General features: G+C 42.3%; 1 protein-coding gene across 19 annotated transcripts in view; it reads right to left on the bottom strand.

The window, feature by feature from the left end:
* Window positions 1–24,240, bottom strand: part of BBS10 (Bardet-Biedl syndrome 10) — a 180,268-nt gene that overhangs the window by 134,474 nt on the left and 21,554 nt on the right. For 2 of the 19 annotated variants that reach the window (XR_009702515.1, XM_061204946.1), the window contains one exon: window positions 23,054–23,156. The exons of the other annotated variants lie outside the window; for them this stretch is intronic. Coding sequence is in view for 1 of the 2 variants with exons in the window: in XM_061204946.1 (XP_061060929.1) it covers window positions 23,138–23,156 (19 nt within the window). In the remaining variant the exon portion in view is untranslated. Of the gene's footprint in view, window positions 1–23,053; window positions 23,157–24,240 lie in introns of those variants that run through there. 19 annotated transcript variants of the gene reach the window in all.

Genomic DNA, 24,240 nt, shown 5'->3' with positions numbered 1-24,240 from the left:
GAGACTGTATGGTGAGAGGAAGAGACCCAGCCATCAGTAGCCCAGCTGAGTCTAGCTTCCAGCTGTCCCTGCCAAGGAACCAGACATGTGAATGAAGCATCTTGGATATTCTAGCCCCATCCACAGACGTGTGAAGGTCCCGTGAGACATTCACTTGAGCCCCAGTCAATCTATACAAGCATGAAAAAACAACAAAAAGGTTATACCAAGCCACTAAATTAATTGATAACTGAACTGGGACTCAACAGGTGAGAACGGGTCTTGGCATGAAGTATTGATGACAAGATGTTGGGTGGGGGGTGTGTGGCAAGGGTCACTAGCAAGCCCCACATCTGGCATCATGAAGCAGGACTCCTGGACCCAATGGGCAGGCAAGGTGCAATCCTAGGCATCCAGCAAGACTGTACCCACACTTGTTGTTGGCCTAGCCATACTTTCCCATTCCCTATCGTGCTCACCCCATCAATCCCACACTTGACCGAGAGAGGTGAGGCATCAAACAAGTTCAGCGTGACATCTACCCAAAGCTGTGCCAGGCGGTAAGGCAAGGCGACCATCCAGCTGGCAAGAAGCTGAGGACAGGAAACCAATACCTGATTAAATGGCTGAAGCTGATTACCAGTTAGTCCTTTGCTCTTCTGGTCAAGGGCACAGATTCTATCCCAGCTAATTTGGCTCTATTCCATGGCCACTGGCTAAACCTTTAATCCCAGCCAGCTGTCCAAATTGGACTCCCTCCATTAGTCTTGGAAAAGATAGGACAAGACACCATATTTTTTTGTTTTGTTTTTTATAAATTTATTTATTTATTTTTGGCTGCACTGGGTCTTCGTTGCTGCGCGCAGCTTTCTCTAGTTGAGGCGAGCGGGGGCTACTCTTCGTTGCGGTGCGCGGGCTTCTCATTGTGGTGGCTTCTCTTGTTGCAGAGCTCGGGCTCTAGGCACGTGGGCTTCAGTAGTTGTGGCACGCGGGCTCAGTAGTTGTGGCTCGCGGGCTCTAGAGCGCAGGCTCAGTAGTTGTGGCGCACGGGCTTAGTGGCTCCACGGCATGTGGGATCTTCCTGGACCAGGGCTCGAACCCGTGTCCCCTGCATTGGCAGGTGGATTCTCAACCACTGCGCCACCAGGGGAGCCCAAGACACCATGTTTAACTCACAGGTTTTCTCAGGAAAATGCTGTGTTGTGAGTCCATATAACAGTAGCATCATCAGAAAAATAACTGGGTTCTACAATTCATCCACTCATCTCCTTCCTTCCTACATCCCAGCCTAAAGCTGTTCCTCTATCTGAATTCCCTATATCTATTAATGGTATCACCAGTCTTCACCCAGGCCCTCAGGTTTAAACTTTGACATTATTTTGAAGTCTCTCTTCTTTCCACCTACTACACCCAATCTACACCTTGGTATCACTTCTGCACTACTCTTAGCTCACTCTTTTTATTCCCATAGTCCTAGTTTAGGTCTATGTAACTTAAGTGAAGGGTTCCAAGAACTTCTTAACTGGTATTGCAACTTCTACTTTTTCCTTCCCTCCAATCCATCTTTTATATCTTTGCAAGAATAATCTTCCTAAAATCTGTTCTGAGCATGTCATTTTTCAGCTCACAATCCAGCTCGCAATCCATCAATGATTCTCTAATTCCTGCAACAGGGCTGCAAACTCAAATACCTTCAGGTGATTTAGGTGTAAGATGTGACTGAATGTTTAGGATGACAGGGAGCTGTGGAGGCTTGCTGCCAGGTGGAGAGAATGGATCCTGCTAAAGACATTTACATTCCATATTTTTAGTACTGCTCTGACCAAACGAACCACAAAATTCCACAAAGTGAAGGGCAGACTCTTGAGTCTGATATTTGAAGCTTTCCATGACTAGATTCCAGCCTACTTTTCCAGGCCCAGAGCATTACTGTCAGTGTGTGTTCAGAGATGGTACGTATATGTCACATGGCCGCTATTCTTCCAATCCTGGCCCATGGTAGATATTGCCACTGATCATGGTCCTCTTTCCTGTTGGGCTCAGATTCAGGCTCAGGATCCTCCTTAACACAACACTCCAGAGAGCAACTATGAGCCAGGAGGGCTTAGTGTGCCAGTTAAAACCTATATGCCATTGTGTGCAACTCATGTCTGATCAATTCCAGCTCCGGCTGAATCCCCTTGTTCACTGTACCGTACTTATCATGCAGACTAGAGAATTTGAGAATTTTGAAATAAACAGCCTGTTTAGCTGTTTTTCTCTGGCCCACACTCTGGGTTACCTCAGAGGCTGACATGCTCTAGGCTCAATCCCATTTTAGGTGAGCTGCCCACTGGTCACTACAGGTCATGGCAGGAGACCGGTTCTGATCCTGGTAGTCTGCTCTAGAGAGAGTTTTAGATGAGGACCCCATTTTAGCAAAAGCAGATTTCTTAGAAAGTCTCCCATCCCCATGCCCCACTTCTAGCCTTGCAGTGGCCGTTGATCTCAGAGACCCCATCCCTGCTGATACTGCTGTTTCAGATGGTCTTACTCACAGCAAAGCTGGTTCACAGGATTTGGTCTGTTCATAGGTCATTTGTTAATGTTGTGTCTATAGATTCAGTCTCCCTAGAAGCATCATAATCTAGGCTGCCTGGTGGACTTAGATCAGTGGTATGTGTGGCTTGTGGGAGATATTTATGGGACAGCGTCCATACAGAGTCCAAGATTTCCCCACTGAAAAGTTTATTCTATTCTGTAACCCTTGCTTCTATGACTTGGGGTCTGCTTCCCCTTTTCCTATTTAATCGGGGCCTGCACATTCCAAAGAGCCCAATTTTCCTCTTTGTTTGACAAGATGTTTATACTTTCTTCTAAAGCAACTGACTTTATTCTTTGTCCTAAAGGAGAAAGTAAGACAGATGCTAATAATATCACACAGACTAACTCAAAAACCCAAGGGAGGAAAAGTAGTAGAAGAATAATTTATTTTACAACATACTTAATGGAGCTAGTCTGTCTTCATTTATGATCCTCTTGAGAGGCCTTCAGCCTGGTACCTGCTGTAGTGGACATCACACATATTGTGCTCTAACGACAGGCTTGGAAATAGCAAAATTGGACATGAAAAAGGAGTCCTGCCTCACATGTCACCCTAAATGCTACTCTGCTTGCCCATATGGGCTAATATGCCTCCTGCAAAGCCTTAAAATTATTAGGTCCCTGGGGCAACCACAGCTAACAATGCAGCAGGTTTGAGGGTGAATGTGTAGGGTGGTCAAATTGCAAAAGGGAGCCAGGACCCCCATTCTCCTCATGGCTTTAACCCACTGAGTGTCTTTTGCTCTTCAAAGTTCTTGTTTTATTCTTTTCTTTTGTTTGTTTTTTACTTAGGAATAAACTCCGATATGGATTGAATGTTTGCATCCCCCCGCCCCCTTCCCTGTCCATATGTTGATGCCCTGATCCTCAATGCGGTAGTAATTGGAGGTGGGGCCTTTGGGAGGTATTAGGTCATGTGGGTGGAGCCCTCAGGAATGGGATTAGTGCCCTTACAAGAAGAGACACGAGAGAGATGATCCCTCTTTCTGCCATGTGAGGACACAGTACGAAGACAACCAACTGCAAGGCAGGAGGAGTTGCCCTCATGAGACACTGAATCTGCAGGCACCTTCATCTTGGACCTCCCAGCCTTCAGAACTGTGAGAAATAAATGTCTGTTGTTTATAAGCCACTCAATCTATGGCAACTTTTATAGCAGCCTGAGCTGACTAAGACAAACTCCCACAAGAATTAGTTATATTTGAAGAGAAGGAAAAGAGGTAAAATCCATGCTAAGGACCACCTGCCAAAGTATCTCTCCCAGGGACCGTGATTATTTCCATCTATCCCACCTGTACAAAAGGTGGAAGGAGGCGATCCATGGTGAGGATTCCAACCCCACAACGCCCCCTGGAACAGGGATTTGTCAAAGTTGGGGTTTTATCGTTAATAAAGACAAAGGCGCTGTAACAGGGTGGGGTGGGGGTTTCTGGAGAAGGCAGAACTTGATGACCCCTAGGAAAATGAACCACTCACGTTTCACCAAAAGCTTGTCCACCACTGATAATTCGCCTCAACTGTGACAAAAGGGTCAGTCCAGGCCTGGGTAGCTAGGCCTCCCATCTGATCCCTGCCCCAGCTCAGGGGACATACACTGTCCCCTGGGCCTGGGGCCAGGTGGAGAGTGTCCTTCAGCCTTGAGGTCTCCAATGCACATGGAGTTGCATTTTATGAAAACTCATGGAGGATTTAAAAATAATTTTTTATTTTTTATTAACCATTTTACCAGTTTAATAGAGACAGTCGCTTTTTTGTGGAGAGGAAAATATAATTTTACCAAAAGAGGACACTTTGTTATCCTTACTCCCACCTAGCCACCCCCACAACTCTTTGTTCGATCATCAACGGAGTGACTCCAGATTAATGTAACGCACCACCCAGTGAGGAGTCACGCCTGAAATAGCCTCCCAGCTGAGAATGTGCGGGCTAAGGATGATGCCAGTGCTGGTAAGGAGTGACAGGGACCTGTGATATGTAACAGAATGTTTTGTGAAACAACGAACTAGTAACTGTGTTGGAAAACTGACAGAATTATGTCCCTCTCCTAACCGTCCTAGGGATTTTAGGGTTTTTTCGTAGTTAAAATTTTATTAGGAAATAGGAATACTCAGGAAGACTGAAAAAAATCACAAGATATGATGAAGAATTAATTAGGAAAAAGCAGACAGAGAAGGCCGTGACAAATAATAGCATATACAACTTCTCTCATGGCACCAATAGTCAATCTCCTGATACTTCTAGTTTTCTCAAAGCCATGTTTTATTTCTATCATTGTTCAATTTATTTCTTGGCAAATATTTAGGTGTTTTACTCATTGCCTTATATAAAGTTAACAGTACATCTCCTGTGTTCTGTCTTGTCCTTTTTTTTCCTAGATGCTGCTTTAAATGGCAGGCCAGGGTGTAGGGTGTTTGATGTTCTCTGAGTTACCAGGAGTTCTGGGCTGTAAATAAATCATGAATGTACCACATCATTCATGAATTATACATTTTTGCTTGTGCTTTCTATAGAACACTATGCATCAAAATCGAATCCAAAGTACTGAAATTTTAGGTGGTTTAGATCATTAAAATAGCTGGTTATTCAGCCTTGCAAAAAGATTTTTTAAGAAAAAATCTATGTCTACGTAAAAATTCTTACCAGCTGGAAAAAGCACAGCCTTCCCTACACTTACCAACACCATGGTGATGCATTAGGTCACAGAGGACATGAGGGGGTTTAAAAGCACAGAGTCCTAACGTCATGCGGTATATATTTCAATTTTTTAAATTAAAAATAGTACTTTCCATAACGTGCATCCTTTTAAGTCTTTGGGCTTGCAGCCCAATTACACGGCTAATACGATATTTTCTCCTCTTTCACAAATGGAGCACAGTCTGTCCCCAACTTACTAAGAACCCAACTTAGAAGTTCCAAAGCTTCATTCAGAGGTTGTTTGGTTGGAACAGATTAAACACATTTTCCCAGAGAAAGAAGATGAGTGGTTCTGTCCCCATGCAAGCTCACAACCTGTTAACTCAAGATACCAGCAATATGGACCTAACGATAATCTAGAAAGTGATAAACAGATAGAAACATATTTCTATGGAAAACTGTGTTCAGTTATTCAACCTGGGATAGGAAGAACAGATTTCCTGTCATTCCTCCTTTGTTCCTGCCTTCCTTAGCTGTTATGTCACATAGACCTGAGGCTGTTCCACCCAGGCTGGGGCTGGGAAGAGTGGCAAAATGGCAAAAAGAGGGTCAGTATATATGGGTGCACCCATGTGGAGGACTGATTCTTAATTCTAGGGCTCTTTGAACTCAAAATTATGTTTCATGTGTGTTTCATGCATGTGTGCACGTACCAATGTGTGTTTTCTAGAAAGATAGTCTGTTCCTTTTGTTAGATTCTTAGAAGGATATCAGACCATCAGACTCAAAAAAAAAAAAAAATTAAGAATCACTACTCTTGCCCACTCTCATCACTGTTATTCAACCTAGTTTTGGAAGTTATAGCCACAGCAATCAGAGAAGAAAAAGAAATAAAAGGAATCCAAGTCGGAAAAGAAGAAGCAAAGCTGTCATTGTTTGCAGATGACATGATACTATACATAGAGAATCCTAAAGATGCTACCAGAAAACTACTAGAGCTAATCAATGAATTTGGTAAAGTAGCAGGATACAAAATTAATGCACAGAAATCTCTTGCATTCCTATACACTATATTCCTATATACATATATGCATTCCTATATACAGATGATGAAAAATCTGAAAGTGAAATTAAGAAAACACTCCCATTTACCATTGCAACAAAAAGAATAAAATATCTAGGAATAAACCTACCTAAGGAGACAAAAGACCTGTATGCAGAAAATTATAAGACACTGATGAAAGAAATTAAAGATGATACAAATAGATGGAGAGATATACCATATTCTTGAATTGGAAGAATCAACATTGTGAAAATGACTCTACTACCCAAAGCAATCTACAGATTCAATGCAATCCCTATCAAACTACCACTGGCATTTTTCACAGAACTAGAACAAAAAATTTCACAATTTGTATGGAAACACAAAAGACCCTGAATAGCCAAAGCAATCTTGAGAACGAAAAATGGAGCTGGAGGAATCAGGCTCCCTGACTTCAGACTATACTGCAAAGCTACAGTAATCAAGACAGTATGGTACTGGCACAAAAACAGAAATACAGATCAATGGAACAGGATAGAAAGCCCAGAGATAAAACCACACACATATGGTCACCTTATCTTTGATAAAGGAGGCAAGCATATACAGTGGAGAAAAGACAGCCTCTTCAATAAGTGGTGCTGGGAAAACTGGACAGCTACATGTAATAGAATGAAATTAGAACACTCCCTAACACCATACACAAAAATAAACTCAAAATGGATTAAAGACCTAAATGTAAGGCCAGACACTATCAAACTCTTAGAGGAAAACATAGGCAGAACACTCTATGACATAAATCACAGCAAGATCCTTTTTGACCCAGGTCCTAGAGAAATGGAAATAAAAACAAAAATAAACAAATGGGACCTAATGAAACTTAAAAGCTTTTGCACAGCAAAGGAAACCATAAACAAGACCAAAAGACAACCCTCAGAATGGGAGAAAATATTAGCAAATGAAGCAACTGACAAAGGATTAATCTCCAAAGTTTACAAGCAGCTCATGCAGCTCAATAACAAACAAACAAACAACCCAATCCAAAAATGGGCAGAAGACCTAAATAGACATTTCTCCAAAGAAGATATACAGATTGCCAACAAACACATGAAAGAATGCTCAACATCATTAATCATTAGAGAAATGCAAATCAAAACTACAATGAGGTATCACCTCACACCGGTCAGAATGGCCATCATCAAAAAATCTAGAAACAATAAATGCTGGAGAGGGTGTGGAGAAAAGGGAACCCTCTTGCACTGTTGGTGGGAATGTAAATTGATACAGCCACTATGGAGAACAGTATGGAGGTTCCTTAAAAAACTAAAAATAGAACTACCATACGACCCAGCAATCCTACTACTGGTCATATACCCTTAGAAAACCATAATTCAAAAAGAGTCATGTACCAAAATGTTCTTTGCAGATCTATTTACAATAGCCAGGACATGGAAGCAACCTAAGTGCCCATTATCAGATGAATGGATAAAGAAGACGTGGCACATTTATACAATGGAATATTACTCAGCCATAAAAAGAAACAAAATTGAGTTATTTGTAGTGAGGTGGATGGAGTCACAATCTGTCATACAGAGTGAAGTAAGTCAGAAAGAGAAAAACAAATACAGTATGCTAACACATATATATGGAATCTAAGGAAAAAAAAAAAAAAAGGTCATGAAGAACCTAGTGGTAAGACGGGAATAAAGACACAGACCTACTAGAGAATGGACTTGAGGATATGGGGAGGGGGGGAAGGGTAAGCTGTGACAAAGTGAGAGAGTGGCATGGACATATATACACTACCAAATGTAAAATAGATAGCTAGTGGGAAGCAGCCGCATAGCACAGGGAGATCAGCTCGGTGCTTTGGGACCACCTAGAGGGGTGGGATAGGGAGGGTGGGAGGGAGGGAGATGCAAGAGGGAAGACATATGGGAACATATGTATATGCATAATTGATTCACTTTGTTATCAAGCAGAAATTAACACACCATTGTAAAGCAATTATACTCCAATAAAGATGTTAAAAAAAAAAAAAGAATCATTACTCTAGCAGATATAAACGAAGAATGGAATGAGATTTCTTGCCAGCATTGTTCCTCCATCCTAGGTAATCTCCCAAGACATTTAGAGTAAGTGAAAAGGCTGGTGAATAACTCTTTCCCTGAGTACCCAAGTGCGCTCCATCCTCACTCCCAGCAAACCTGGGTGTCCCAGAAACCTTCCCCCAGCCCCACTCCCCCAGGTCCAATTACTTAAAGAGTTAATTCCTGGCCTAGTAGGGGACCTCCAGGGACCACTGTCTGTTCTCATTGGCTCATGCCTTGGCCACACCTGTGGTTAAATATTTTAATATCAACCCTGGCTCTCCCGCTCACTCACGGTATTGACTTGGAGATAAGCTGCTTTACTTAACAGCTTCAGTTTCCTTCCCGGTGAAATGAGGGATGAAAATACCACCTAGCTTGCTGATATGATATGAGGATTAAATAAGAGAGTGTAAATTAAGAGTAAGGGCTCCATAAAGATGAGGTACCATTACCTCCTTATTATTTAGTGGTTATTATTATTATTGACATGCTCTAGAAAATACTTCACTGACTGAGAGGTGTAAACTAATGACCTCAATCTACTAACTCAAAAATTCTGCGACTCTATGGCAGACATATTTCCATGCCTCTGGTATCAGAAATTGATGTGCCATCAGCGATTCCCTTCAGAAGGAAACATTTTCTGTAACCTATGCTTTTCCATTGTTAATAATTTCATATGCATTTGCACCTTAGGCAGGGTCGGCCAATTAGAAGACTCATGAATACTGTCCGTGCTCCAAGAGTGCAGGTTTGGGAATACCCTGATTGTGTCCAGATGGTTTTAGCTATTCTATGGAATGATCTAGCTGATGAACTATGTCATCAGCATTGAAACAAGAAATTTTCAGCCGGGAAAAAGAGAACTCAAATCCTTCTTTCCATAGCTTTGTAATTTGCATACCCCAATCTGGGGGCTTCTATAGAAAACTGGAATGATCTTGTCCTCCAGCACACTCAGTACGTTTGGCAATGTCCCCACTGCCGCGACTCCCATGCACTGCTGCCGGCAGCATTCCTGCATCAGCATCTACATTTCCTGATGGAACAACTGCCTCCATTTAGGTGCCCTGTTTCTTATATAATTGCCTCCAAATAAATTCTATATAGTTCCATATCCAGGAAGCTCTAATTACCTTTCACAGCCTAAGTAAGGACCCTAGACAAACTCCCTCCTCCCTTGCGACAGGGTTCAACGTATAACACCTTGACATATCATCTATTTTTAAGCTGAAGGAATTTGAGATATGGCATGTGCAAGAAAGATTTTTGACCTTCCCTTGAAGCAGGACATAAAACTCTACATGAGAGGTGCTCTCCCTAAACCCAGAGGAAAGGAACATCCTTCTCTAAGACTAAGTGGAATCTGAATGAACAGGCCTTGCTGTTTCCCCAAGTTTACTACATTTATTAGCTCATACCTTTTTTATTCTGTCACATTTTTCCACCACTCTCCTGTCTTCATGAAACCTAGAATAAAAGCAAATGTGAGGGTGTGTGAGAAAGAGAAGAGTGAGTGAGCTTGCAAATGCGTGAGGCACCTTGCATGAGAACAACAGAAACTGACTGTGTGTGAGAGATGAAGACAGAACAGAAAGAAAGGAAAGAAGGAAGAAGGGAAGGGGAGAGACATAATTTCTATAGTATCTAGCATTAGAATAGAAGCAGCAGGCCATAACATTAGAGTGAGGACCACACCCAGTCTTGGGGCTCTGGGTTCCTTTGCCCTGCAGGGTTTCAGCTGGTGGAGGCTGAAGTACAATGCCATCTGGGCAGTAAGCCTGGACTCAGGTCTGTGGGGACGTCCTGGAATGCTCTCACTAGTCTTCAATGCCAGAAGGGCAGCTTGCTGAGCAAATGCTTCTTTCACGGGATCACAAGAGATTGGTCCATCAGAATGATGCCAACAAGCTGATTTGGCAAGGCTCCAATTTTTTATATGGACAGGGCCCCCCACACACACACACACTTGGGGTAGCTTACCCATTAGTTCTGCTCTTCCATGATCATGTTATTCCCAAGAGAGAAGGCAGGCAGAGCAAAGTCTATCTAACTAGTGGGGAAGGAATCATTGAAATAAAGGGATCATATTTCCCAGAAGATGTTGTAGGACTTGGAAATTGTATCTCAAGTTTGGGGCCAAAAGTATTCTTAAATTTTGCAGATGTGTAGTACATCTTAGGTTAACCTTGGTCAGAGTGTAACTCATTCAGAGAGAGACATGAGAGACATGAGAGACAAACTGCAAAATTTCCCTAAAAATGGAAACTTAAAGGCTCTGGTTAACTGAATAAAACTATGATCTCAATGAATAAGAATGGCAAAGTAGAAGACAAAAGAAAATGAAGAAAAAAGAGAAAAAGAATCAGGGACTAGTAGGGGACAAAGCACACCTGTATTTTGGGAAGACAGGTTGTCAGGAAGGAGAGGGAGTTGAAACTGGGGGCTTTGGTGGTTCTGCTTCAAGACGATGAATAGCCCTGAGCCTGACACCTCTTCAGAGTGTCTGTGCCAACGAGGACAGCAGAGCCTACAGGGAGTCTCAAACTTGAGAGGTAGGTGGCTTTTATTGAAAGTGTAAATTCTAGGGTCCCAAGGCTGTGGTCCTGATTTGTAGTCTTATGTGGGATCCAGGCATCTGCATTTACACATGCTCTCCAAGCTGATTCTGATATAGATGGTCCATAGGTCACGTTCCAGGAAACACAGACAAAGTTAAGATTCTTTTTTAATGATTAAAAGAAAAACAAGTTACAAATGCAAACACAAGCACTTCCTCCAGGTCACAAGGTGAAATTCCAGGCCCCTTCAGGGCCTGTCTCTGGGTCCTACCCCAGCTGTCCACCCATCCCTGTGACCTCTCCTTTTATGGGCTCCCCAAGCCTACAAGCTGCTTGGATGGTAAGGAAGGCTCTGCCTGAATCTGAAGACTATTTTCTGTCATGCAAACAGTTTTTCTAGAATAGTGTGTTACTATTTTTTTCCATGGAGGGGTAGGAAATCAGTGAATGTGATGGTCATTTTTCTAGGCTCAGAAAGGCAGAAACCAGTGGACCAGTACTTGAATATAAGCAGCAGCTTAATTTTGGGGCAAGAACTGCAACTTTTAAAAAACATTAAAAGAAAAAGTTCCCCAAGCAGTTGAAATGTAATTACTTATACCAACATTTTCCATGTAGTAAATTAAAATGATCGAGAAAAGGTCTACCATAATTGATAAAGAAAGGCTATTCAAGAGGCTGCAGGACACCCAACTGGCCCCTTTCCAACACTAAGGGGATGGGAGACAGACAACCTGCCTATTCCAACTGGTGCTCAGAATGTGTTTACAAGGATGAAGCCATTTCCTTGTTTTGTCAAGTCATTTTCTTTACTTACTATTTTGCATTTAAATACCCAAAGAAATGAATGGGTCTGAAGGTTATTTAATTCAACAGGTATTTCTGTTGCCTCAGAATTGCAGCTGAAATCCAAAGCTGAGACTGATAGCTCAGGAGTACTACAAGTTCTAAAAAGAGCGACGCTGGACACAGCTATTCAGGATTTGTTAAGAGTGACCAAATGTGATTTTGTGGCCCTTAGCCTAACACTCACCTCCGGCTTGTCTAAGAGAAGGCTAGGGATTTGTTGGAGGAAAGAGGCTTTCTTTGAATAGATTTGTCAGGAGAATGGGCTCTGGAATATTCCTCTACCTCCAGTCAGGTGAAGGAAGCAGTCAGAGAACCTCTCAGAGCCAAGAGTGTGGCGTCTGCCACAAAGGGAAAGGGACAGCTCACCTAGTCCCCAGCTAGATGCTCAATGAGGTGCCCCAGTTCTCCTACCAGAGCCGAGAACCTATATGTGACTATAGGAATTTGGGTGTGTGCCTGATGAAGACAGAGGTGGCCCCTGTTGGCCTCTGATGGCAGGGCAAGGAGAGTGGCCTGATCTTCTAGGTTTCAGCGGGAGCAAGGGGGCGGGGGACAAGTGAGGAAAGACTGAATGATGTTTTCTAGAGGGCCAAGTGGATACTAGGAAAAGCAGCTGAGCGGAAGAGCTGAGTAGGAACTACCCAAAGAGTGCATTACACGCAGCAGGGAATAGAGCAGAGTGGAATTATGGAAGTGGGCATGGAGTGTCCTTCAAAGAACTGACGAACGTTCCTCACAAGAAAACTGAGCCAGCATTGGGCTTTTTTCCACGAGAGAAAAGGCATTCAACGGCCAAGAGAGATACTCAAACAGCACTGGAGAAATAATATTTTGCCCCTTTTCCTATCATCCTTCTTCCCCTCCACCCTTTGCTCCAAATGTGGATGAGTCAATAGCATCCTGGGGAGGACATGAAGCAAGGACAGACCACAGTCCCCTCCCTAAATCCAGGGTTGTGAGCATAGGCTGGGCACGGGCAGGGGAAAGGGAAGAAGCTTTGAACTAGATGAAGAGAGCAGAAGTTTGTGTTTTTTAAAAAAATTATTTATTTATTTTTGGCTGTGTTGGGTCTTCATTGTTGTGCATGGGCTTTCTCTAGTTGCTGCGAGAAGGGGCTACTCTTCATCGCGGTGCACAGACTTCTCATTGCGGTGGCCTCTCATTGCAGAGCACGGGCTCTAGAGCACAGGCTCAGTAATTGTGGTGCACGGGCTTAGTTGCTCCGTGGCATGTGGGATCCTCCCGGACCAGGGCTCGAACCCGTGTCCCCTGCATTGGCAGGGGGATTCTTAACCACTGCGCCACCAGGGAAGTCCCAGAGAGCAGAAGTTTGACATTAGACTGATCTGGATTTCCTAATTACTGAAATAATAGTGTCCTAATACTTGGAAGTGACAGGTAAAGCTAAGGGATCTGCCTGAGATATTGTCCAAAGGCAGAGAAAGGAGAACCAATAGGATGTTTGATGGTACTAAGAGAGAAAAAACAAGACAAACAAAAAATGGACATCTCCTGATTGAATTTTCTTGAGTCCTGCCTATTTATTAAGCCAGATACTTTTGCAATGTGCACAGGCTATAAAGGATAGAAACATGAGTAAGACCACTGCTGTCACCAGAAAACTTGGACAAGTGCGGCTGGATTCCTGATTAAGAACTCGTGTTTGCTCTCCGTGACTTTGCAGCCTCCCCCAGGCTAAGAGGAGTGCTCCTTTGCCTCAGGGAGGTTTATGTTTCAGGGCAGAAAGCAGAAATACAGGAAGGCAATCTGTCCTTCTGTCTTTTGTGAAAGGTGGTATGACTTGTGAAAATATTCGGTATCCATTAAGGAGAGGCAGAACAAAAGGAGTGTCTTTGAGGGTCAAGAGAGGGGAAAAATATCCCTCAAGTGGAAAGGAAATAGAATTCAGCTGGATCCATAGGTAGCAGGAGACTGCCGCTCCTTCCAACAGCACCATAAATGGGAGGACAGAGCTTAGAGGGGAAGAGTAGACCATGGAGAGAGGGTATGTTCCAGCCAGCAGGTTCCATTCAAGGAATAGTGAAGACTTGGATAATGAAACCAAATGATGAGCTCAGTGGGATATCTGTGAGCTTCATAAATTCTCATTCATACCTAGGGAAAACTGAATTCTCTGCTAATCTGGAGGTATTGGGACTTGGAGTCAGATATAATATGATCTTTGAATTGCCATTTATTGATCATCAGTATTTGGAGTTGTAAATTCATATCCACTACATGAGAAAAAAAAAATAACCAACCTGTAAGTATCTAGATAAATGCCACAAGAGAGGTATATGATAAGAGGCTGAGAAAAGATCCCTCAAGGAAGGGGTCACCAGCAAGTTACTTTATGGAGCAGATAAGATTTGAAATAAGCCTTGGATGATATGTAGGATTCAAATGACAGTAGAGGCAAAGGGATGAAGATGGAGAAGTCAGAGGGAAATAATGTATAGAAGCACTTTACTGCAGTTATCCATAGAAGATGCTACATAGGGAGATCAGGGATGAGAAATGGAATTGGGTGGGGCTTGAATGGGAATCTGAGGATTTATATTTATTTTGGCAGCAACAGGGAAACACTGACAGTTTCAGAGCTGAGCTTTAGAAAAAAATCAATCTGGCAGAGAGATATGGGGTGGATAGAAGGAGAAAGTGATCGAGATGGGATGGGAAACAGGAGGTTATTGCTGAAATCCAAGCAGGAGGTCATGAAGGCCCGTGGCACAGCAGATGGTAGTAACCTTCAATTATAGGAAGGGCTGTGTAAGATATTGAGGAGGTAGATCTTAGACCTGCATGGGTGTGAGACAAAAGACTTCTAAGCGTCAAGCCCAGCTGATAGGAAAAATCATAATGCCATGGTAGAACTGGGAAATAGTAGAAGAGAGGTAATTTACAATTGACAAGTTCTGAACTTGAGTTTAACCTGAAAACTGAATTTACAATTAGGTAGAGATGTTAGGAGTGTAGACGGGTTTAGAGATGAAGAGTTAATGGTGCCTTCGTAGCAAAGTTGCCTATCTCCATAGCTGGGACTTCCCTTCGTGGATGTCTCAGAATGATTTGCGGGAGGGAGGGGGAGGGGGAGGGGGTGGGCTGTGGCAATGAAGGCACAGAGAACTGAAATGCAGAGCTGGGCAAAGAATGTGGCTCAGTCCAGATACTGAGAAGAACTGGTTTTAAAGAATTTTTTGGTTTACTTGAGACTTTCTCCCATTTTCCCCAATGATCTTTTTACCCCTGGGCCCCTTTGTCTTTCCCAGCACCTTTCAAGCTTTCTGTCCCATGGACTTTTCTCAAAAATAGGATAAATATACATATACCTGAGAGCCAAACAGACTTCCTAAGTTTGGAGAGGCTCTGCTACTTTCAACTTGGTGGACCTGGGGAGCATTTCCCCATCCCACTTGGTCTCAATTTGCTTTACCTCCCACCCCCAATTTTTTTTAATGGAAAAATACAAATTAGTAGGTTTTTTGGTAGAGAAGAAATGAGATAATGTATAATAAAGCACCAGATAGAGTGACTGGTAAATATTAAAGCCTCAACAAATGTTAGTTCCCGTCTCTTCTGCCCTGCACCTGTCAGTAGTAATTCCTAATAGAGATGAGGACCTCCCCATAGGGAGCACTGAATTCCACACAAAAGAATGCATGGAGACCCACACCCCTATTCAGCTCCATAAATGGCAACTCCATCCTTTTAGTTGCTCAGGTCAAACCTTGAAATCATCATGAATCCCTCTTTCCCTCTCACATCCAACATGCATCTCTGAGCAATTTATATTTTGTTGGTCTGTTTACTCTTTTAATGTCTGTCTCTCCGCTAGGAAATAAGCCCCACGAGGGCTGGAGCTGGTCTGCACAGAGTGGCCTGCACCCCAGAGGCTCTTAAGACTAGGTGAATGAATGCATGTGAATGAAGTGGGAAGGGGAGACCGGCTGCTTCAAGCAAACAAAAGAAAATCTGGCTGTAGATGCCTCCAGCTTCTTATGAGGTAGCATATTTCTTATGAGGGAAGAATAGACTTGTATATTGCTCCCTTCCAACTTAAGGAGACTGATATGCCAAAGAGTTTGATCTTGTTCAAGGAAAGGCTAATTCCGCAGCTTCTATGGGTATTCTGTGCTACTAACGGGCAGATATCCTGAGAGAATGGCCTTTTGTTTAGCAGAGAGCCTTAATGAGGTTAAGGATTTACCAAGGGAGGCTTGCCTGGGTTCAGAGCAGTGAAGTGGAGAATAAAACTGTTTATGTTAAAAGGAGCAGAGTATTAGTTTCCTAGGGCTGTCATAACAAAGTAAAAGAGACCTGGTGCCTTAAACAACAGAAATTAAATTTCTCAGAGTTCTGAAGGCTAGGAGTTCAAGATCAAGATGTTAGCAGCGTTGATTTCTTCTGAAGCCTCTCTTTGGCTTGTAGATGGCCATTTTCTCCCTCTGTCATCACGTGGTCTTTCCTTTGTGTTTGTGTCCTAATCTCCTCTTCTTATAAGGACACTAGTCATATTGGGTTAGGGCCCACTTTAATGACCTCATTTTAACTTAATTACCTCTTTAAAGACCCTATCTCCTTCTGTGACTGGCTTATTTCAATTGCATGAGGTCCTCCAGTTTCATCCATATGAACCTGGATTTGGTTGTTGCATGTGGTAGAATTTCCTTCTTTTTATTTACTTATTTATTTATTTAAAAAAATTTTTTGGCTGCACCTCACGGCTTGTGGGATCTTAGTTCCCCGACCAGGGATTGAACCCAGGCCCTCGGCAGTGAAAGCACAGAGTCCTAACCATTGGATCACCAGGGAATTCCCAGAATTTTCTTCTTTTTAAAGGCTGAATAATATTCCATTGTACGTATACACTACATTTTCTTTATCTATTCATCCATCAATAGACATTTAGATTGTTTCTATATTTCGGATATTGTGAATAATGTTGCAATAAACATGGGAGTGCAGATACCTCTTTGAGATTCAGATGCCAATTCTTTTGGATATATACTCAGAAGTGAGATTGCTGGATCATATGGTAGTTCTATTTTTAATTTTTTTGAGGAGGCTCCATACTGTTTTCCATAACAGCTGCACCATTTTACATTCCCACCAACAATATACAAGGGTTTCAACTTCTCCACATCCTCATCAACACTTGTCTTTTGTGTTTCTGATAATATCCATCCAATAGGTGTGAAGTGATATCTCATTATGATCCCAAGCTCATAGAAGCAGAGAGTAGAATGGTACCAGGGGTTGGGGGGAGGAGGAAATGGGGAGTTGTTGCTCAATGGGTATAAAGTTTCAGTCATGCAAGATGAATAAATTCTAGAGATCTGCTGTACAACACAGTGCCTGTAGTTAACAATACTGTAATGCACACTGAAAAATTTGTTGAGAGGGTAGATCTCAGATTAAGTGTTCCACACACACATACAAAAGGAAAGAGACAGGAGGAAACTTTGGGAGGTGATGGATATGTTTATTACCTGGATTGTGGTGATGCTTTCATGCATATTTGCTTATGTTCAAACCCATCGAATTATACACATTAAATATGTGCAGATTTTTAAAATATATATTGATTACTCAGGGTTAGGACTTCAACATATTAATTTTGGTGGGGGACACAATTCAGCCACAACAAACAGGTAGAACATAGAGGTTGGAAAGCTGGGAATGAGAGAGGGATGAGGGAACACAGAAGCCGCATCCCATGGAGGGAGGCCAGGGATCCTGCAGAAGGAGGCAGATGGTGTTGGGGAGTCTGCTAGGTGTCTGCCAAAAGCCATCTTCCCTTCTTCCGGAGGAACAGAGTTCAGTTGTGCACATGACTGCTTGGCTAGAAGCTGTGTTTCCTAGTCACCCTTGTGGCTAGGTGTGGTCCTCTGACTATGGAATGAGAGTAGTGACATATGCAGCTTTTGTTCACTTGTTTAGAAAGAATGTGACTGCCCTGCATTTCTACTCTGTCTTATCTGTGAATGGTAACACAGACTTGTCTACAGCCCAGCTTTGACTGTGCAGTCAAGGACAAGGCCCTAGGGGAAGGCAGGGAAACAAGATGAAACAAGAGCTTGGAACCCTGTGTGACTGTGAGGAGTCATCTGCTATATGAGAGTGAAATAAACGTCTACATCGTTAGCCTCTGCACTTTGGAGACTGATATGGCAGCTCTGCCTTTACCCTAAGCGACACAGACAGCAAAATATCTTCCATGGCCCCACGACCAGTGTATTTTTTTAAACTCTTGTTATGAAACCTTTATAACAGATAAAAAATAGCAAAAATGGAAAAATTAACCCTATGGATCCATCTAGTTTTAGACTTTATCAACTTTTTGCCACATTTACTTCATCTATTTTTGTCCAAAGGGTTTTAAGAAGAGTCATGGTTCGTTTTAAATCTTTTGCTGTACTGTCCAGCATTGTAAAACTATTTCAAAAGTTATTTCAAACTTTTGTAAATGTTTGCTACACAAGAACTTGTTGTATCAGTGAGGAAATCAAAGAAAAATGTGTGACTTTTTCCCTTGTAAGGTGCCAATGGATGGAGAAAGGTCAAGAACCATAGGAAGTGGAATGTGAGGTGGATTGAGAGTTTAGCAGGACTAGGAAATCTGAGCAAGGAGCAAGCACAGCAGTCAAGCCCCTTGGGGTTTGCAGAAATCTTGGGAAAGGCACTGAACTCTCCATAGTATGTTGGATAGGTACTCAAGCCATTTTTGTTTAAACAGTAAATACGAAAGCAACTAAATACATAGACTAGAGGACTTAGGGACACCAAGATGACAACTGGCATATGCTTAGTATATACATGAATGAAGAGATGAATGAGAGAATGAACCTAGCATATGAACTAGAGAGTGTACTAGTGGGTACAATACCAACTTTGGTATTTAAACTGTAGAGGGCCATTTCAGACCAAGATGAAAGAAAAACATGGGGCAGATCTGTATGACTTCTCTCAGTCTTCAGACCCTTGATCAGAATTTTATCTGGTGCTCCATTATCTGGGCCTGAAATGAACCTTCCTTTGTCTTTGCCTTTGCAATCACTGACTCTCAGCTCTTGTCTCCGCCCCTCTCACAATTAAAAAGGGGGGAAGATATCCAGGAGGCTGATATTCCACTTGCTTGTGAGGTGTTCAATTTGCCTTATTTGACCATATTTTTTTCCCAATGAGGAGTAAATAAATCTACTATTAGCTCTGAGAAGCAGTCCCACCAGACCATGAATGTTTTTATTTCTTGATCACTTACCAAACCAAAAGTGTGCATCTTGTTTCCTGATGCAAAAAGCCAGGATGAAATATCCAAATGAAGTACAATGTGTCTAAAAGGCAAGTGGAGACCAGATAACAAAGGTGCTGGTTTTTAAGTTTTTTCATCATGATTTTCAAGCTTTCCTAATTGGGGCTACAAGTCCATACTCAGATGGTCTGTTTTATCTGATTTTGAAATCTTAAACCTATTTCCTCCTCTTACAGAAACCCTAGTTTCTGAGATAGCACTCCATCTGCATATGCATCTCAAGGTGGGGATGCCAAAGGCTTGTGATAGGGTTTCCTAATGTGTGAGATAAACTGCCCTAATTAAAATTAATGGTAAAAACTAAAAATTTAGATGGATATTGTGTTGTCACAATGTCCATGAATTGGGTTGGGGGACTGTATGAAAATAGAATATTTTTAGTTTGGCAGCAATTTATAGGTCATATTTGGCAGGAAGTTTCTCAAGTTCAGTTATTCAAATCTCACTTCTATTTAAACCAGTCTGTAGATCCTGTGTGGCAGATCAGACTATACACACAGAATTCTCGGTAAAAACCTCTGCAGAAAGGACCGTTTCAGGATTATCTGATTCTACAGGGATCTGTGTCTTTTATTGACCCTATTTTGCAAGTCTGTAGAAATTGAAGTTAAATTGTGAAAGGCTGATGGTGATGCAAATAATTCAATTTTTAGAAATACCAGTGAACTTTATCCAATGAAGGTGCATCAATTTCCACTCTATGGAAGATGTCAGTTTTGTATCTATCAGCAAATTCAATTCAGTATTCCTGATTGCCTATATACATGCTTTTCCTTTGGATTTTCCTTTGAACCAGTTTTTGCTTCTCACTGGTTTCCTCATTAAAATAATGAGTGAAATAAAATCTTTGACACATATTTTATATTTGTATGAGAGTCATAATTTTTGAAAATTATCTTTTAGCACCCTGATTCTCTAGCAACTGAGTTCATCTCCAAAAGTGGGGCTGGCAAGGGGTGAGGGGAGAACCCTGAGTTTCTGACTGAGCATTTACCCAGAAGAGACTAGGTGAATGAGCTAATAAAAAGGGAAAAATAATGTTTACCCTCATTCCTGGACATAGAGGCTCGAGATTTGAGTTTATTTCAGTATAGAGTTATAAAAATCATGTTTGCACAGCTAAATTTGAGGACTGCTGTGATTATCCTTTTTTTTTTTTTTTTTGGTTTTGTTTTTTGACCCTACATGTTTAATTCACTTATATAAGAAAAACAATGGTAATAACAGATGTTGTGCTGGCCTCAGAGAAATAGGATGGAAAACTGAACACCACTGGATATCTGTCTCTGCCTCCACCACTCTCTTTCTCTCTTCTCCCAGAACTTATGTCTTTACCTGTTCCTATGTTAATTTCACTCTTAGGCTGGCTTCTCCACAAGTTGTGGACCGCCTGCTAGCATCTCAGCACCTCTTATTCATACCCTTTGTGGAAAAAAACAAGACTGCCATTAGCATAAGTCTTTTTTCAAAACTGTCGGCAGGAGAAGGAGCATTCTAACTTGGGAAGGAGGGTGGAATTTTTTACAGGGCTTCAGCAGGCAGGGTCAGCTGAAGTTCAGCTATTTTCAAGAATATTTGTTCAAAGATGGTTCTCAGGAAAGGGAGGAATTATTCTGACTAATTAGCAGCCATTGTTTGGACAATTTGGATTTTACCAAGAGGAGTGGGAGAACAGTGAGGGGCTGAGGTCATGTGCAAGCAGGGGTACAAGCTACAGTTGACAAGGACATTGAGGGCCACGGAGGGAACTTTTCAGTTCTTCAGAGCTCCTTTTTTCCTATAAAAATAAGACAGATCTGTCCTATGAACAAAGTTACTGATGAAAAAAATAAAGATTTAGGGGAAGGAAATATCTGTCCTTATCATTTATATTTTGCTAGAAGAACAAGTTGGTTACACACCATGAGCTTTAAAGTCAAAATCCCCAGAATTTGAACCCTGACTTCCCACTGACTTGCTCCATGACCTTGGGAGAATACTTAACCTCAATAAGCCCCAGTTTTCTCATTTAGGAAATGAAGAATATCTACTTCAAAATTTAAACGGAGTGTGCATATGAAGAGCACATCATTGTATCCATAATATGTTCAATAATTATAATTTTTTGTGATGAAGATGATGGTGATATTATGAAGGTACCAAAACCTACTCATATGTTTTAAACGCCCCCCCCCCCCCACATTACTATTTTTAAAATAGAATTTTAGGATTAGAAGGGAACTCACAGGTCACCTCAGCCAGTGGTCAAGCCTCTCCAAAGAGATCGCAAGGATCCCAGAAGGAGGGGAATGGGGTGGGGATTCATGGGTGGAACAGAGCGAACCTCTGCCCTGCAGAGGAGGGTAAGTGAACTAGGGATAAGGGAATCCTCATTTTAGAGAGTTGGGTCCAGGCTCGCTCTTTGTCTCTGTGTGTGCGTGTGTGTGTGTGTTTCCATGTGCATCTGTGTGTCTGGATCTAAGTATGTTCATGGGATGTGATGAGTAAACAGTATGTGACATCAAGAAATTATCAACATTGACACTGATTAGAGATGCTGGCGAATTAGCAATGTAGAAAGGGGAAATAAAATTTGGCTTAGCTGGGAAAAAGTAATGCTAATTACAGTCATTTACATGAGCCCCTTACCATTTATGCGAATTATCATGCAACACAATCATAATTATGTGCATCATTAAATATGTGCCCAGTTAACTTTCATGTAAGTTGTCTTGATTAGAATCATCATCTCTGCTCTACTTAGACATCTGTTCGGAGATACACTGTTCAAAGTCTTGCTACTTCAGGGGCTATCTAGAGCGACCCGACTCCCTGGAGCTCCAGAACCTCCTGCCAGGTCATACTGATGGTTACTCTCGTTGGAGAAAACAGTTCTCCCAATCATGTCCCAGTGCAGGAGGAGGCACGAGATCTTTTCCCCTCTTCTTCCCCACCAGCAGGTCTTCAGAGGGCCCAGGGAGCTCACCTCTCACAGCTGAGGGGACCCACACAACTGACGGAGACACACACACACACACGCGCACACACACGGCAAGAGACGACGGATACAGAGAGAAACAAAGACATGCAGACCAAGACAAGAAGAGAGTCAGAGAGAGGCAGATATAAAAAGTGGGGCAGAGGTACAAACACAGTGTGTTCAGTGAGGAGAGTCGATTCAGAGACCTTCACAGGGCAGGTTGTTTTTCTCTGATACTTCATGAGAAAAAAATAGTTCCCACAAGCAGACCCAGCCAATTGTGGGACCCTTCATTGCCCTGGATGGTGAAGATGCAGGAAGAGGGGGATGAAAAGAAAAGGGGATGCAGAGAGAAGAGAGGGAGATAAAGTAACAGAGAGATGGGGAAAGACAGACATAGAGGAGTGGGAGAAGGGGAAGAGGGATGTGAGGGGTTGTAAGTCTGTTGGACAGTTGGTCAGTGCTCATCTGGTCAAAGGCTGTGGAGACAGAGAAACATAGGGGACACACTCATGTCCTCTCTTTGTTGTGATAAAATTCTCAAGTCCTTAATGAGCTGTGCAGATATAATCATTAACTGGGCACCTACCATGTAACTGGAACCTGGCTAAGAGCTTTTACCTGTATTGACTCATTCAGTCCTCAAAATGACACCATCGTGATGCCATATTATGGAAAAGGAAGCTGAGGCATGTAACTTGCCCAGAGTCACCCAGGTAGTGAGTGAGACTCAAATCCTGCCATCTGGCTCCAGATCCTTTGTTCTCAACCACAACATAACACCAGCAAAGCCAGTTACATAATAAATCATAGTTAAGGGATCCCTGACTTAAAAGCATTCTTGTTTAATTAAAATTTATTTTAAATTCGCTTAATATGCAAGTCAATCAACATTCCCAGAATAAAATGTTTTAATTTCCATGAAGACGTCAACATTTTCTCAGTTCAGCAAGAGAAGCAAGGGCAGAATTCTAGTGTTGTGGTTGACACAGAAATAGAAGCCTCCAGGGATTTAGTGACTTCGTGATTTCCATACAGTGGGACGGGGCAGATTCCAGTGTCCCACCTCCGTACATTTGGATTCTGTTGCTTTATTGAAAGACCTTGAAGGGACTGGAATTTGGTCCCTCAGTGACTCCAATTTCCCCTGTGGAAATTTAGGCAAAATATCTCCATCAGCTTCCAGCTTTCTAATCTGTTAATAAGTAACGATAATTTTTAAAAGAAATCATTTGGTTATCATCCTTGGAGATTAACTAGATAATTAATTTTAGCGAAGTGCTTATGAAATATAAAGTGCTTCATAAGTCTTAAGGATTTATGCTCCCATGTTCTCATTAGGCCTGTAGGGCAGAAAGTCTCTGCAAAATGAGAAGCTGATTATGAATGCCCCTCATCAGGGCTGATTCTCACTAAATTGCACCAACCCCCATCAGAGAACTCATCGGGTAGGCAGATGACTGTCAGGGTCATTTTTACTTCGCAGACTGAAACTCTGAGCACTGAAGTGCAAATCAAAGGGAACTGGCAAGAAAGGGAACTCGGCTTCTTGGTTACTCAGTTGCAGGGCATCCATGTGCCACATTGATTTTTCAGTAGGGGAATCTTTGGGGGCCAGTGGTGGTGCAAAAGGCTTCTTATGTCCATAGAACCCTTGCCAACCCAAGGACGGAGGGGATAATGGTACGACTTGAGCCCATGCTTCCTTTCATAGCTGTTGACTTCTGTAACTTGACAAAATTAACATTTAAAAAGGGCAAGAAGGTGACAGCGCCTGTTACTGATTAAAAGCATGAACTTCGGAGTCATACAGCCTGGCTTTGAACCTGGAATAACTATTCACTAGCTGCATGTTCATGGCTCAGCCATTACTTCTAAGCAAATAACTCCTAAATCCAACTTGTATTATTATGTAAAAATGACTAAGCTAGAACCTTTCGAGAACATGGTGACTGTAGGGACTGAGCCAGAAAAATATGTCCATATTCTAATCCCTGGAACCTGTGAGTATTATCTTATCATGGCAAACACTGTAATTAAGTTAAAGATTTTGCAAGGAGGCATTTATCCTGGGTTATCCAGATGGGTTCTACATCCATTGACAAGTGCCCTATGAGTGAGGCAGATGGATATCTGGCAGATAGAAGAGAAGGAGGCAGCAATGTGAGCCTGGAGGCAGAGACTGGAGTAATGTGGCCACAAACCAGGGAACTCCTGGAGCCACCAGCAGC

Source organism: Eubalaena glacialis, chromosome 11, assembly GCF_028564815.1.
Source record: "Eubalaena glacialis isolate mEubGla1 chromosome 11, mEubGla1.1.hap2.+ XY, whole genome shotgun sequence".
NCBI lineage: Eukaryota > Metazoa > Chordata > Mammalia > Artiodactyla > Balaenidae > Eubalaena > Eubalaena glacialis.
Note: the sequence above shows the minus strand (reverse complement) of the source record. Positions and strands in the feature narration are given on the sequence as shown.